Below are 17492 nucleotides of genomic sequence, written 5' to 3' on the forward strand. Positions count from 1 at the left end.
TATCCATATCTTTTTTAATGTTACACTTGTCTGAGAGGAGATTGTATGAGACTTATACCTCGTGTCCCACTTGCTTTGGTTCCTTTCGCAGACAATCAGAGTCATGTTCGTCACATGTTCCGCGTGGAGTCCTACACGTACAGACAGCTGACCTTGCAGTATGAGCCAGACAGACAGAACATGGTAAGACACACGCAAATATCAATAGAAACACGGGCAGTATGAGCCAGACAGACAGAACATGGTAAGACACGCAAATATCAATAGAAACACGGGCATGAGCCAGACAGACAGAACATGGTAAGACACACGCAAATATCAATAGAAACACGGGCAGTATGAGCCAGACAGACAGAACATGGTAAGACACACGCAAATATCAATAGAAACACGGGCAGTATGAGCCAGACAGACAGAACATGGTAAGACACGCAAATATCAATAGAAACACGGGCATGAGCCAGACAGACAGAACATGGTAAGACACACGCAAATATCAATAGAAACACGGGCAGTATGAGCCAGACAGACAGAACATGGTAAGACACACGCAAATATCCATAGAAACACGGGCATGAGCCAGACAGACAGAACATGGTAAGACACACGCAAATATCCATAGAAACACGGGCAGTATGAGCCAGACAGACAGAACATGGTAAGACACACGCAGATATCAATAGAAACACGGGCAGTATGAGCCAGACAGACAGAACATGGTAAGACACACGCAAATATCAATAGAAACACGGGCAGTATGAGCCAGACATAACATGGTAAGACACACGCAAATATCAATAGAAACACGGGCAGTATGAGCCAGACAGACAGAACATGGTAAGACACACGCAAATATCAATAGAAACACGAGCAGTATCAGACAGACAGAACATGGTAAGACACACGCAAATATCAATAGAAACACGGGCAGTATCAGACAGACAGAACATGGTAAGACACACGCAAATATCAATAGAAACACGGGCAGTATGAGCCAGACAGACAGAATATGGTAAGACACACGCAAATATCAATAGAAACACGGGCAGTATCAGACAGACAGAACATGGTAAGACACACGCAAATATCAATAGAAACACGGGCATGAGCCAGACAGACAGAACATGGTAAGACACACGCAAATATCAATAGAAACACGGGCAGTATGAGCCAGACAGACAGAACATGGTAAGACACACGCAAATATCAATAGAAACACGGGCAGTATGAGCCAGACAGACAGAACATGGTAAGACACACGCAAATATCCATAGAAACACGGGCATGAGCCAGACAGACAGAACATGGTAAGACACACGCAAATATCCATAGAAACACGGGCATGAGCCAGACAGACAGAACATGGTAAGACGCACGCAAATATCAATAGAAACACGGGCAGTATGAGCCAGACATAACATGGTAAGACACACGCAAATATCAATAGAAACACGGGCAGTATGAGCCAAACAGAACACGGTAAGACACAAGCAAACAATAAAAACACGGGCAGTATGAGCTAGACAACGTGGTAAGAGACACGCAAATATCGATAAAGACACAGGCAGAAAATGGGTCAATTTCTTTATACACAAATGTCACATGTTGTCGCATCAGGCACGTTTTTTGCAAGAGTTTCACGCTAACCACTCCCCCTCTCCCCAGGTCACTGTGGAGTGGTCCGTGGCTGAGTCGAAGTTCCTTCTATCGTTCAGCCACAGCGGTAGCAGCGACACTGACAACCCACATCGAATCATGGCCGAGCAATTACAGAAGGACTTCAACAAGAGGCTGAACCTCCCCTACCTCATGCAGATACTGCACGAGACCTGGAAACCCCTGACCGCGCTAGGAAGGCTACCAACACGCCCTACTCTTGGCGTTATCACGGTGAGTACATCAACCCCTGACTGCCCTAGGGAGTGTACCTACACGCCCTACTCTTAGCGCTATCTCAGTAAGTACTGTGCAAGAGAAACCTAACCCCATCCTTAGTAACTTTTGGAAACACCTGGGCACCCTTAACACGTCCTACTGCCAGCGTCTTCACTGAGAGTGAGGCAGAATAATCAGAAGTGAGGATGTGGCCCCTCCCCTAGTAGACTATGATATTCCTATGACAGCCGTCTCCTTGACATCGTTCCTGTTCTGTTTTCAGAGGCCGCTGATGCCGTACCGTACGTTTGCTGTTATCCCCCAGTCGCCGACCTCTGTCCACTTGTTGTACCGCCCCACGTATCCTTGACCACTTGGTTCCTTGTCGGAGGGTTGTCCTCTTACTGCAATATTCTTTTCAATGCCTTGCTGCACTGCTATTTCATCTTCTAAAATTTCAGTCTGAAGTGAAGTGTGTTTGTAGGTGTGGGGGGCGGCCTCCTTGAGGTCGCTTTGTTCCGCCACTGTTAACTGATGTATTAACTTTATCAACATTGGAATAAATTTCGTTAACTTCACTCAGCCATGCGCTGGAGATTCACTTTAAAGCGAAGAACTTGCTTTCCATCAGAGGTATGTAGAACTGTGTTAACTACTATCAATCTTCTCATTTCAATTCCATTACATATTCCACAAATTATCTGCCATATAAGAACATATAGCGACTTGGTATACCTACTTTATAGTAGTTGGCCTAGTACATTTTTTAGTCAGGATATTTATTTCGGTCAGATTTATGGCAGACTAAGGGCGCGCTTTTTTACTCGTGATTCCGGATTGAGAATGATTAGAATAGAAAAGGGCGCGTTCGTTTATCCCGCGTTCCCATTCCGGAATGGAATGAAGGCCATTCCACCCATACCGGCAGAATGACTCGACTGACATTCTTAACATTCTCTACCAACCATTCCCATTCCAGAATGATAGGAAAAAGACGCGCCCTAAATCCGCTCGTACAAACTCTGTAAGATCTTTTTTACTCGGCGTGACACAACAATTTTTTGTTCTTTTCCCTCTCCCGCATCATTTTCATTATTTCACTTACGTTAGCCCTGATCAAATGCCTGTTGTTTATAGACGCATCGATTAGCTCAGTTGACCCCACAAAACCCATGGGTATGCTACAGACCATCACAAACCTGAAGGTAAACATCGATACCCTTGTATACACACGCCAACCTCACGGTGACCATCGATACACTTGTATACACACGCCAACCTTACGGTGACCATCGATACCCTTGTATACACACGCCAACCTTACGGTGACCATCGATACCCTTGTATACACACGCCAACCTTACGGTAACCATCGATGCCCTTGTATACACACGCCAACCTTACGGTGACCATCGATACCCTTGTATACACACGCCAACCTTACGGTAACCATCGATACCCTTGTATACACACGCCAACCTTACGGTGACCATCGATACCCTTGTATACACACGCCAACCTTACGGTGACCATCGATACCCTTGTATACACACGCCAACCTTACGGTGACCATCAATACCCTTGTATACACACGCCAACCTTACGGTAACCATCGATGCCCTTGTATACATACGCCAACCTTACGGTAACCATCGATACCCTTGTATACACACGCCAACCTTACGGTAACCATCGATACACTTGTATACACACGCCAACCTTACGGTGACCATCGATACCCTTGTATACACACGCCAACCTTACGGTGACCATCGATACCCTTGTATACACACGCCAACCTTACGGTAACCATCGATGCCCTTGTATACACACGCCAACCTTACGGTAACCATCGATACCCTTGTATACACACGCCAACCTTACGGTAACCATCGATACCCTTGTATACACACGCCAACCTTACGGTGACCATCGATACCCTTGTATACACACGCCAACCTTACGGTGACCATCGATACCCTTGTATACACACGCCAACCTTACGGTAACCATCGATACCCTTGTATACACACGCCAACCTTACGGTAACCATCGATACCCTTGTATACACACGCCAACCTTACGGTGACCATCGATGCCCTTGTATACACACGCCAACCTTACGGTGACCATCGATACCCTTGTATACACACGCCAACCTTACGGTGACCATCGATACCCTTGTATACACACGCCAACCTTACGGTGACCATCAATACCCTTGTATACACACGCCAACCTTACGGTAACCATCGATGCCCTTGTATACATACGCCAACCTTACGGTAACCATCGATACCCTTGTATACACACGCCAACCTTACGGTAACCATCGATACACTTGTATACACACGCCAACCTTACGGTGACCATCGATACCCTTGTATACACACGCCAACCTTACGGTGACCATCGATACCCTTGTATACACACGCCAACCTTACGGTAACCATCGATGCCCTTGTATACACACGCCAACCTTACGGTAACCATCGATACCCTTGTATACACACGCCAACCTTACGGTAACCATCGATACCCTTGTATACACACGCCAACCTTACGGTGACCATCGATACCCTTGTATACACACGCCAACCTTACGGTGACCATCGATACCCTTGTATACACACGCCAACCTTACGGTAACCATCGATACCCTTGTATACACACGCCAACCTTACGGTAACCATCGATACCCTTGTATACACACGCCAACCTTACGGTGACCATCGATGCCCTTGTATACACACGCCAACCTTACGGTGACCATCGATACCCTTGTATACACACGCCAACCTTACGGTGATCATCGATACCCTTGTATACACACGCCAACCTTACGGTAACCATCGATACCCTTGTATACACACGCTAACCTTACAGTGACCATCGATACCCTTGTATACACACGCCAACCTTACGGTAACCATCGATACCCTTGTATACACACGCTAACCTTACAGTGACCATCGATACCCTTGTATACACACGCCAACCTTACGGTGATCATCGATGCCCTTGTATACACACGCCATCCTTACGGTAACCATCGATACCCTTGTATACACACGCTAACCTTACAGTGACCATCGATACCCTTGTATACACACGCCAACCTTACGGTAACCATCGATACCCTTGTATACACACGCCAACCTTACAGTGACCATCGATACCCTTGTATACACACGCCAACCTTACGGTGACCATCGATACCCTTGTATACACACGCCAACCTTACGGTGACCATCGATACCCTTGTATACACACGCCAACCTTACGGTAACCATCGATACCCTTGTATACACACGCCAACCTTACGGTAACCATCGATACCCTTGTATACACACGCCAACCTTACGGTGATCATCGATGCCCTTGTATACACACGCCAACCTTACAGTGACCATCGATACCCTTGTATACACACGCCAACCTTACGGTAACCATCGATGCCCTTGTATACACACGCCAACCTTACAGTGATCATCGATGCCCTTGTATACACACGCCAACCTTACGGTGACCATCGATACCCTTGTATACACAGGCCAACCTTACGGTAATCATCGATACCCTTGTATACACACGCCAACCTTACGGTAACCATCGATGCCCTTGTATACACACGCCAACCTTACAGTGATCATCGATGCCCTTGTATACACACGCCAACCTTACGGTACCATAGATACCCTTGTATACACACGCCAACCTTACGGTAACCATCGATGCCCTTGTATACACACGCCAACCTTACGGTACCATAGATACCCTTGTATACACACGCCAACCTTACGGTGACCATCGATACCCTTGTATACACACGCCAACCTTACGGTAACCATCGATGCCCTTGTATACACACGCCAACCTTACGGTAACCATCGATGCCCTTGTATACACACGCCAACCTTACGGTAACCATCGATACCCTTGTATACACACGCCAACCTTACGGTAACCATCGATACCCTTGTATACACAAGCCAACCTTACGGTAACCATCGATACCCTTGTATACACACGCCAACCTTACGGTAACCATCGATACCCTTGTATACACAAGCCAACCTTACGGTGACCATCGATGCCCTTGTATACACACGCCAACCTTACGGTAACCATCGATACCCTTGTATACACAAGCCAACCTTACAGTGACCATCGATGCCCTTGTATACACACGCCAACCTTACGGTAACCATCGATGCCCTTGTATACACACGCCAACCTTACAGTGACCATCGATGCCCTTGTATACACACGCCAACCTTACGGTTACCATCGATACCCTTGTATACACACGCCAACCTTACAGTGACCATCGATACCCTTGTATACACACGCCAACCTTACGGTAACCATCGATACCCTTGTATACACACGCCAACCTTACGGTAATCATCGATACCCTTGTATACACACGCCAACCTTACGGTAACCATCGATGCCCTTGTATACACACGCCAACCTTACAGTGATCATCGATGCCCTTGTATACACACGCCAACCTTACGGTGACCATCGATACCCTTGTATACACACGCCAACCTTACGGTAACCATCGATACCCTTGTATACACACGCCAACCTTACGGTAACCATCGATACCCTTGTATACACAAGCCAACCTTACGGTGACCATCGATGCCCTTGTATACACACGCCAACCTTACGGTAACCATCGATACCCTTGTATACACAAGCCAACCTTACAGTGATCATCGATGCCCTTGTATACACACGCCAACGTTACGGTGACCATCGATACCCTTGTATACACACGCCAACCTTACGGTAACCATCGATGCCCTTGTATACACACGCCAACCTTACGGTAACCATCGATACCCTTGTATACACACGCCAACCTTACGGTAACCATCGATACCCTTGTATACACACGCCATCCTTACTGTAACCATCGATACCCTTGTATACACACGCCAACCTTACGGTGACCATCGATGCCCTTGTATACACACGCCAACCTTACGGTAACCATCGATGCCCTTGTATACACACGCCAACCTTACGGTAACCATCGATACCCTTGTATACACACGCCAACCTTACGGTAACCATCGATACCCTTGTATACACACGCCATCCTTACGGTAACCATCGATACCCTTGTATACACACGCCAACCTTACGGTGACCATCGATGCCCTTGTATACACACGCCAACCTTACGGTGACCATCGATACCCTTGTATACACACGCCAACCTTACGGTAACCATCGATACCCTTGTATACACACGCCAATCTTACGGTAACCATCGATGCCCTTGTATACACATGCCAACCTTACGGTGATCATCGATGCCCTTGTATACACACGCCAACCTTACGGTACCATAGATACCCTTGTATACACACGCCAACCTTACGGTGATCATCGATACCCTTGTATACACACGCTAACCTTACGGTGACCATCGATACCCTTGTATACACACGCCAACCTCACAGTTACCATCGATACTCGTGTAAACACACCAACGTCATGATAACCATCGATAGTAAAACAGCTCTGGCCGAATGACCGGGATCCCCTTGGAATGGTGATTTCACAGCAAATCAGCTATGGCCGAATGACCGAGATCCCCTTGGAATGGTGATTTCACAGCAAATCAGCTATGGCCGAATGACCGGGATCCCCTTGGAATGGTGATTTTACAGCAAAACAGCTATGGCCGAATGACCGGGATCCCCTTGGAATGGTGATTTCACAGCAAAACAGCTATGGCCGAATGACCGAGATCCCCTTGGAATGGTGATTTCACAGCAAAACAGCTATGGCCGAATGACCGGGATCCCCTTGGAATGGTGATTTCACAGCAAAACAGCTATGGCCGAATGACCGAGATCTCCTTGGAATGGTGATTTCACAGCAAATCAATTATGGCCGAATGACCGGGATCCCCTTGGAATGGTGATTTCACAGCAAAACAGCTATGGCCGAATGACCGGGATCCCCTTGGAATGGTGATTTCACAGCAAAACAGCTATGGCCGAATGACCGAGATCCCCTTGGAATGGTGATTTCACAGCAAATCAGCTATGGCCGAATGACCGGGATCCCCTTGGAATGGTGATTTCACAGCAAATCAGCTATGGCCGAATGACGGAGATCCCCTTGGAATGGTGATTTCACAGCAAAACAGCTATGGCCGAATGACCGGGATCCCCTTGGAATGGTGATTTCACAGCAAATCAGCTATGGCCAAATGACCGAGATCCCCTTGGAATGGTGATTTCACAGCAAAACAGCTATGGCCGAATGACCGAGATCCCCTTGGAATGGTGATTTCACAGCAAAACAGCTATGGCCGAATGACCGAGATCACCTTGGAATGGTGATTTCACAGCAAAACAGCTATGGCCGAATGACCGAGATCCCCTTGGAATGGTGATTTCACAGCAAAACAGCTATGGCCGAATGACCGAGATCCCCTTGGAATGGTGATTTCACAGCAAAACAGCTATGGCCGAATGACCGAGATCCCCTTGGAATGGTGATTTCACAGCAAAACAGCTATGGCCGAATGACCGGGATCCCCTTGGAATGGTGATTTCACAGCAAATCAGCTATGGCCGAATGACGGAGATCCCCTTGGAATGGTGATTTCACAGCAAAACAGCTATGGCCGAATGACCGGGATCCCCTTGGAATGGTGATTTCACAGCAAAACAGCTATGGCCGAATGACCGAGATCCCCTTGGAATGGTGATTTCACAGCAAAACAGCTATGGCCGAATGACCGGGATCCCCTTGGAATGGTGATTTCACAGCAAATCAGCTATGGCCGAATGACGGAGATCCCCTTGGAATGGTGATTTCACAGCAAAACAGCTATGGCCGAATGACCGAGATCCCCTTGGAATGGTGATTTCACAGCAAAACAGCTATGGCCGAATGACCGAATGACCGAGATCCCCTTGGAATGGTGATTTCACAGCAAAACAGCTATGGCCGAATGACCGAGATCCCCTTGGAATGGTGATTTCACATCAAATCAGCTATGGTTGAATGACAGAGATCCCCTTGGAATGGTGATTTCACAGCAAATCAGCTATGGCCGAATGACCGGGATCCCCTTGGAATGGTGATTTCACAGCAAATCAGCTATGGCCGAATGACGGAGATCCCCTTGGAATGGTGATTTCACAGCAAAACAGCTATGGCCGAATGACCGGGATCCCCTTGGAATGGTGATTTCACAGCAAATCAGCTATGGCCGAATGACCGAGATCCCCTTGGAATGGTGATTTCACAGCAAAACAGCTATGGCCGAATGACCGAGATCCCCTTGGAATGGTGATTTCACAGCAAAACAGCTATGGCCGAATGACCGAGATCCCCTTGGAATGGTGATTTCACAGCAAAACAGCTATGGCCGAATGACCGAGATCCCCTTGGAATGGTGATTTCACAGCAAAACAGCTATGGCCGAATGACCGAGATCCCCTTGGAATGGTGATTTCACAGCAAAACAGCTATGGCCGAATGACCGAGATCCCCTTGGAATGGTGATTTCACAGCAAAACAGCTATGGCCGAATGACCGGGATCCCCTTGGAATGGTGATTTCACAGCAAATCAGCTATGGCCGAATGACGGAGATCCCCTTGGAATGGTGATTTCACAGCAAAACAGCTATGGCCGAATGACCGGGATCCCCTTGGAATGGTGATTTCACAGCAAAACAGCTATGGCCGAATGACCGAGATCCCCTTGGAATGGTGATTTCACAGCAAAACAGCTATGGCCGAATGACCGGGATCCCCTTGGAATGGTGATTTCACAGCAAATCAGCTATGGCCGAATGACGGAGATCCCCTTGGAATGGTGATTTCACAGCAAAACAGCTATGGCCGAATGACCGGGATCCCCTTGGAATGGTGATTTCACAGCAAATCAGCTATGGCCGAATGACCGGGATCCCCTTGGAATGGTGATTTCACAGCAAATCAGCTATGGCCGAATGACCGGGATCCCCTTGGAATGGTGATTTCACAGCAAAACAGCTATGGCCGAATGACCGAGATCCCCTTGGAATGGTGATTTCACAGCAAATCAGCTATGGCCGAATGACGGAGATCCCCTTGGAATGGTGATTTCACAGCAAAACAGCTATGGCCGAATGACCGGGATCCCCTTGGAATGGTGATTTCACAGCAAAACAGCTATGGCCGAATGACCGAGATCCCCTTGGAATGGTGATTTCACAGCAAAACAGCTATGGCCGAATGACCGGGATCCCCTTGGAATGGTGATTTCACAGCAAATCAGCTATGGCCGAATGACGGAGATCCCCTTGGAATGGTGATTTCACAGCAAAACAGCTATGGCCGAATGACCGGGATCCCCTTGGAATGGTGATTTCACAGCAAATCAGCTATGGCCGAATGACCGGGATCCCCTTGGAATGGTGATTTCACAGCAAATCAGCTATGGCCGAATTCTTTATATACCTTTCTAACCTAGTATTATGATGTCAGTTCATCGATCTCTTTAGCTCATAGCCATTCAATCGCTTTCCTAACAATCAGTACTTGTGTGTGAAGTGTCCTGGATAATACTGAATAATGTATGGTACGGTTTGTTCATGTGTTATGGACATTACCTCGGAACCCCACTTATATCTGATGTCATTGAACGAAGAACAAATAAATTAAGGTGTTACACCGATGTTGTTAGCACCTTGCAAATATTGATGCGGTTTTCATCATAAATGTCTGGCTTGTTGTGCTATTCCATCTATTGGCTATGCATTCAAATCTGTCAAAACCAAAGCAAAGCATTATCACTTGACTCAAATCAACCTTTTCTCTTAGCTCTTCCTTCAGATTTACGTTGATGACATTGCAAAGGCTGGCGGGATACCTTCCCGGCGTGCATCTGGCGCAGATGATGAGGGCCCGCCTTCCCCTCTAAACACAGAGATGGAGCCACCAATCGACGTGCAATTCACCTCGCCCCAGCCCATGCCTGGAAGAAACTCCTCTCCTATTGTACCACGTGCTTCGCCCCAGCCTCCTACTGCCAGGCCTTACGGAACATCCCCGGGCACGTCTGCCATGAGTCCCAGCAATCCGTACTCCAGTCCCTCCCCTAGTGAGTAGAAATATTATGCATCCTCTTTTAGTGAATTAATTTGCCTCCCCTAGTAGGAAGAGCTTTTTGATGCATCCCCTTAATATAGAAACCCAAGCTCCCTCGAAGTGATACATATTTTCTTTCAACATAAGCCTAAAGCCGCGTGGAAACAGCGCCAACACTTTGTCGTAGTTATCGATCCTTGGCCCTATTAATGAGCAAACATACTTGCTGACCCGTATGGAACAAACAAACAAAGAATCTAAAATTTCTAAAAACTGATGAAAGCCCTTTCAAGGCCAGGAGGAACAGAATTTGTTAGGTTAAATTCTGATAACAAAACACGAAATCCTTTGTAAATCGACTGAACGTTATGTTGCGTAATCTGAGCTGCTACCCGAAACTTGCCCAGCTAATATTTTTTTAATACTTTTTTTCCACAGTCACCCACTACATGGTAAACTCGCCCGCGCCATACCACCCTATGGCCTCGCCGGCGATGTCACCAGGGGGCCAAGTCCCCAAGTACAGGTAACACTGGAAATGACATCCTTTCATCAAAGTATGTAGCCAAGTCCCCAAGTACAGGTAACACTGGAAATGACATCGTTTCATAAAAGTATGTAGCCAAGTCCCCAAGTACAGGTAACACTGGAAATGACATCCTTTTATCAAAGTATGTAGCCAAGTCCCCAAGTACAGGTAACACTGAAAATGACATCCTTTCATTAAAGTATGTAGTCAAGTCCCCAAGTACAGGTAACACTGGAAACGACATTCTTTTATAAGAGTATGTATTCACATTATCCAAATGTGTCATACCGGTCACCCAAGTTAATAGTCTTGAGACTCAATCTGCAAATACTGTTTCTCCAGTCGACACATTAACGTTAGATACGCGCGTTTCTCCAAAAGTTGGTGAAACTGAGAAGATGTTTCTAGCATTATCTATCGTCTGTCATAAGCAGGGATTAACCATCGCCAAGGAAATCAAAGAACTAATGGAATGTTGGGATAGTACCATGATCTAGCACTTTCCCTAACACTAGCCCTAACCCTACATGAAGTACTAACCTTGGGGTCTTACGGACTTAAAACTTCAACTTCCAGATCTAACTACAACCCTTCTTTGCTTTTAGACAATCCGGCGCTGTGGCAGTCACATCCAAATTACCCACGACTCCTCCGCGACCTCTTATCGCGCGGGGCTGGGCACTAACCACGCCCACAATCCTCTCCCACGCGGCCTTCACCAAGCTTTGCAGTCCCGTGATGAGCGTTGGTCGCCATGGTAACGTCAGTCCCCTGGAGATGTTCATGGGCTCAATGTTCCTGAAGAAGCACTTTTCACGGGCTGCCGCCAGTGACGACCTGGTAAGGTCACGCTTAGATTCGCTATCATACAGTGACGACCTGGTAAGGTCACGCTTAGAGTCGCTATCATACAGTGACGACCTGGTAAGGTCACGCTTAGATTCGCTATCATACAGTTACGACCTGGTAAGGTCACGCTTAGATTCGCTATCATACAGTGACGACCTGGTAAGGTCACGCTTAGATTCGCTATCATACAGTGACGACCTGGTAAGGTCACGCTTAGATTCGCTATCATACAGTGACGACCTGGTAAGGTCACGCTTAGATTCGCTATCATACAGTGACGACCTGGTAAGGTCACGCTTAGATTCGCTATCATACAGTGACGACCTGGTGAGAGGTCACGCTTAGATTCGCTATCATACAGTGACGACCTGGTGAGAGGTCACGCTTAGATTCGCTATCATACAGTGACGACCTGGTGAGGCCACGCTTAGATTCGCTATCATACAGTGACGACCTGGTAAGGTCACGCTTAGATTCGCTATCATACAGTGACGACCTGGTAAGGTCACGCTTAGATTCGCTATCATACAGTGACGACCTGGTAAGGTCACGCTTAGATGCGCTATCATACAGTGACGACCTGGTAAGGTCACGCTTAGATTCGCTATCATACAGTGACGACCTAGTAAGGTCACGCTTAGATTCGCTATCATACAGTGACGACCTGGTGAGGTCATGCTTAGATTCGCTATCATACAGTGACGACCTGGTGAGAGGTCACGCTTAGATTCGCTATCATACAGTGACGACCTGGTGAGGTCATGCTTAGATTCGCTATCATACAGTGACGACCTGGTAAGGTCACGCTTAGATTCGCTATCATACAGGGACGACCTGGTGAGGTCACGCTTAGATTCGCTATCATACAGTGACGACCTGGTGAGGTCACGCTTAGATTCGCTATCATACAGTGACGACCTGGTGAGGTCATGCTTAGATTCGCTATCATACAGTGACGACCTGGTAAGGTCACGCTTAGATTCGCTATAATACAGTGATGACCTGGTGAGAGGCCACGCTTAGATTCGCTATCATACAGTGACAGGTTATGGGGGACTGAAATTCTAAAGAAAATAGATATTGGTGTAAAAAAAATACCTCCCGCCTTTATGTTTTGTACGTTGGTATCGCCCCCTACGATCCCTTGGGATAGTGCGTTTTCCCCACAGATAACTAAGTACAAGCTATAGACTGTACCATGTGGTTTCTTGACGTTTAACAAGTCTAAGGTCAGATTTCGGTTACTGTTGACCTTACTCTTGCCAAAAACTGTTACCGAAAATGAATTTTTTTTTTTGCATCGATTATCATCAGTAGGTTTTTGTCTTTTTCTTAACAAAAATTGCTCTTGCCTTTTGCGACCAATACAGTCTAATGAACCTGAAAAAGACAACACGTCAAATGTGTTATTTCCTTATTTTATTGATAAAGTTCTTGTGGCATGGTGTATTCAGATTTCTAACTGTACATTCCCCCGACCTCATTGCTGTGTGATGTCTTGTTACCTGCTCAGATCACTATCGTTAAAGCGGACGCTAGCCGCATACTGTTCAAGGTGAACAACAATAGCCCACAGTGCAACCTGCAATGCGTGCTTAGTATGGACACTAAGACATTCACCTCCCTTCGGCTGAACCTGAGCCCCATCCAGCCGCAAGGTGAGGAATCCGAAATTATATAGTGTGGGCAGGGTGTTGGATTGGTAAAGAACAAACAGGCAGGCAAACAAGGAAGCCGCCAGGCAAGGAGACAGATACACAGTTAGACAGGCAAAATGTCGAAATTATATAGTGAGGGCAGGATGTTGGAATGGGCAAGGAACAGGCAGACGGGCAGGCGAACAGTCCAGCAGGCAGGCGAGCAGGGAAGCCACCAGGCAAGGAGACAGGGAAACAAGTAGGCAGGCGAAGCGTCTTGTTCCGTTGGAAGCTATTTTAATCACTTGTTCCTATTGCAGATACCATGTGGACCCATGATGTCTTGCGCACCCTGGAAAGGTTCTTCGATACCAGAGTAAGTTGATAAGACAGACCTTCTTACACGATGTACACAGCTGTTGTGTTTGCAAAATATGTTGGGAGGTGCTTAGCGTGGCCAGCTACCGCAGCAGCAGCAGAAATGCTAGCCGAAGATTGCGCCTTTTTTGTAAACAGTTTGATGGCGATACGTTGTTATTTGGTTTAAAACTGATTTGTGAGAAATCTTGTGTACATTCTTGTCTCGTCATCACCTTATATTCTATGACGAGGTTCTGATGCTTGATTTGTCAGATATCAAACTCCACTTTGCGTTTGTGCCTTTTCAGGTAGCTTGTCCGCCATATAAGGCGAACAGTATGACGTCGTTTGTACGTATCTTGACCGCGGCGCCAAAAATCCTCTTGGATCTCATCCGGCTCATCAAACTAGAAATGGTAAGGCATGCCCAAGGGGGAGAGGGAGAGGGTGGGCACCAGAAATCGTCATTGATCTTATCAAACTAGAAATCGTCAGACATGCCCCAGGGGGAGAGGGATAAGGTTGGGGCGTCACATTGATAAAAAAAAAATCCACTAGATATGGTTGCATTTTGAAAATATTAGCACAAAAACTTTAACCAATTTCATTATGATTGAAGTCTGGTCATTTAGCTTGCGATATTTGATTGAAGTTGGCAGTTACGGGTTTGAATTGGCCGATGGGCTTGCGTGTCGGTATTTAACTGGTTCGTCAAATGGCCGCTAGGCTGGCCTTCTGTTGATTCCATATCTCAACACTCATCACCAGACTTTAATTGTGTATAGTTCTTATAAACAGACCGTTGTATGTTAAAATATAAGAAATTAAAAGGGAATGGTTTATCGACATTCTTTAATGTGTGCGTGTTATCAGAATCCCGACCCGAGTCACAAGTGGCGGGTGGAGTGGTGCCTCAGCATGCCTCCTTCGGCACCGGAAGTTGCGCCACCAGGCACACCAGCGGTCGTCCTAAAGGCGAAAATCTTTATTTTTGTAAGTTATTTTTGTAAGTATGTGTGCTTATTGGGAGTTCCCATTACAGGAGGCAAAGGAGAGGGGTTGAGGGGGCCTCTAAGATAGATGCATGGACTACTACAGAACTCATTACTTAATACGGACAACTCATGTCCGTATTAACCAAGGAGTTAGATGTTTGTACGACAGGGGAAAAAAAGGCTTGGGTGGTTTTTATCGTATTTGTGGCGCCGCGAAGGGGTGGGGGCAGTTTAAGCGTAGAATAGAAAATATCGGTTTTATGGTCCTTCACGCGACTGAAGGGATATCGATGTTTGCTCAATGTCTTCCCCCTAATGCTTTAGTGTCTATGCATAGAAATTTTGTATCGAAAATGGTGTTAAGATTTCTAAGGCTGTCTCAAAGTGGGCTCTATAAATCCCCCCCCCTTGATGCTACTCGTGTTGATGCTACTACCATTTGAGTGGCAGATAGGTCTGGGGTTAGAGGCCCCCCTTATTGCTTGACTTAATATGTTTATTATCTTACAGATTGAGCTAACTCGTCAGGGGGTTCCGGGGGGAGCAGGAACGCGGGATGAGAGCTCGGTGTTCGTGCCGCTGCTTTACCATCCGCAGACCAACACCACACAGCAAGCGGAAATGACGCGAGAACCTGGAACCCAGTCCAGCTCGTCTGCTGCCATCAGCGCGTTCCTGAGGCGCTGGAACGAGAGCGTCGCATCCAAGACAAGTACGAACTTTTTTACTATTTTATTCCATTTTCCTATTTTTTAATCACTTTTTTTTTCGTTTTCTGTGATTTTTTCTGTATCTGGTTCATTTTCAAATACGCCCTGGGTACTATTTCATTGATACTCTTTTGAAAAGTTTTGCGTTATAGAGACGGGAGGGAAAGGGGGGAGGGGTGACTTGAAATATTAGATGCACTGAATGAACTGAACTGAATGTGCCATCAATGAATCTACCACGTGTACGGTAGGGGCTTTCTTTTGACAAAAGATAACACGGATCAGTCCCTAAAACCAAGTATATATCTGTTCTCTTTCTAGCTGAATGCACATTGTTCCTGGCGGTGCAAGAATTAGCCAAAAACCTGGTGTTACCGACATCGCCATCATTGAATGACCATTAGGATGTGTTACCGAGGAGAGACTGGACCGAGAAACGTCCGCTGTAGTCAAATAGGCGCGCAGTGCATTTTGGGGTAGACGGCGCGCTCTTATCTATGGGAATAGTTCCCGCATCCACCGTAGAAGTGGCAAGCTGAAGTTCTTGTAATAGTATAAATAGTAAAATATCATTACTGCGATTCCGAATATTCTGCAAACTCCCGTCAGCGATTTGAAACCATCTCCTTGCTGGCCAATCAGTATTGAAAACTACAGTAAAACGTCAAGTTATTATAAAATATGACTTGGTGGCAGACGAGTATAGATAATAATAATAGATAAGATAAAGATATTTAACAGATCGAAAAGTAGTAGTTTGTGTCGATGAGTTTTAACTCCGTAGTATTCCTTGCGAAAAAAGCGCTAAATCCGTACCTGCTATACTACTCCAAGTCCTCCTCAATTAGGTTGAGCCATAGAAGCATGAAGTTGTCGGCTTTTATCATAGAAAAGTTAATCTCGTTTTCTTTACTTGGATTATTTTGGAAAGCAAAATATATACCCCTCGATTTTTTTCACTAAAATTTAGCGTAGCTTTGCAATGACGAGGTTAGGTTAGCCTGATTTTACGCCGGGGCTTGGGCCCTATGTTGCACTTCTCCCCCAGGTTCTAACCCTAGCGCTTGTCACACTGTAAAAACTATACTTTTTTATTGGAAAACTTTTGCAAAACGACATTCACTGTAGACCTTCACCTCACACTAAGGACAAGCTAATTATGAATCGAAAACTCTTATTTCGAAGATATGTCAGTCCTAATCGTCCAGCGCAACCAGTAAAACCGCAAACGCCTAAAATATGTGGAAGGTTTGTCTTTTGATTAATCAAACGCAAGAATACAGACACGAGACTTGTTGAGACATGTTTCTAGTTGACTGAATATCTCGCGAGTGATTCGTCGGAACAAAGGTTCCAAACATATTTCCGGTGTTCAACGTTTTACTGGATGCGCTGCATATATTTGCTACGATGCCGACG

General features: G+C 46.3%; 1 protein-coding gene across 3 annotated transcripts in view; it reads left to right on the forward strand.

The window, feature by feature from the left end:
• LOC5506615 (mediator of RNA polymerase II transcription subunit 14) overlaps window positions 1–16822 on the forward strand; it is a 27194-nt gene extending 10372 nt beyond the window's left edge. For all 3 annotated transcript variants that reach the window (XM_048731980.1, XM_048731983.1, XM_048731982.1), the window contains exons 24-37: window positions 92–183; window positions 1666–1890; window positions 2159–2235; window positions 2459–2508; window positions 3013–3080; window positions 10727–11006; window positions 11432–11519; window positions 12128–12362; window positions 13885–14029; window positions 14329–14384; window positions 14677–14784; window positions 15242–15361; window positions 15874–16075; window positions 16395–16822. In XM_048731980.1, coding sequence (XP_048587937.1) covers window positions 92–183; window positions 1666–1890; window positions 2159–2235; window positions 2459–2508; window positions 3013–3080; window positions 10727–11006; window positions 11432–11519; window positions 12128–12362; window positions 13885–14029; window positions 14329–14384; window positions 14677–14784; window positions 15242–15361; window positions 15874–16075; window positions 16395–16477 — 1829 coding nt within the window. In that variant the 3' untranslated portion in view covers window positions 16478–16822. The remainder of the gene's footprint in view (window positions 1–91; window positions 184–1665; window positions 1891–2158; window positions 2236–2458; window positions 2509–3012; window positions 3081–10726; window positions 11007–11431; window positions 11520–12127; window positions 12363–13884; window positions 14030–14328; window positions 14385–14676; window positions 14785–15241; window positions 15362–15873; window positions 16076–16394) is intronic.
• The last annotated feature ends 670 nt before the right edge of the window (window positions 16823–17492 follow it).

The sequence above is a fragment of the Nematostella vectensis genome, chromosome 9 (assembly GCF_932526225.1).
Source record: "Nematostella vectensis chromosome 9, jaNemVect1.1, whole genome shotgun sequence".
Taxonomy (NCBI): domain Eukaryota; kingdom Metazoa; phylum Cnidaria; class Anthozoa; order Actiniaria; family Edwardsiidae; genus Nematostella; species Nematostella vectensis.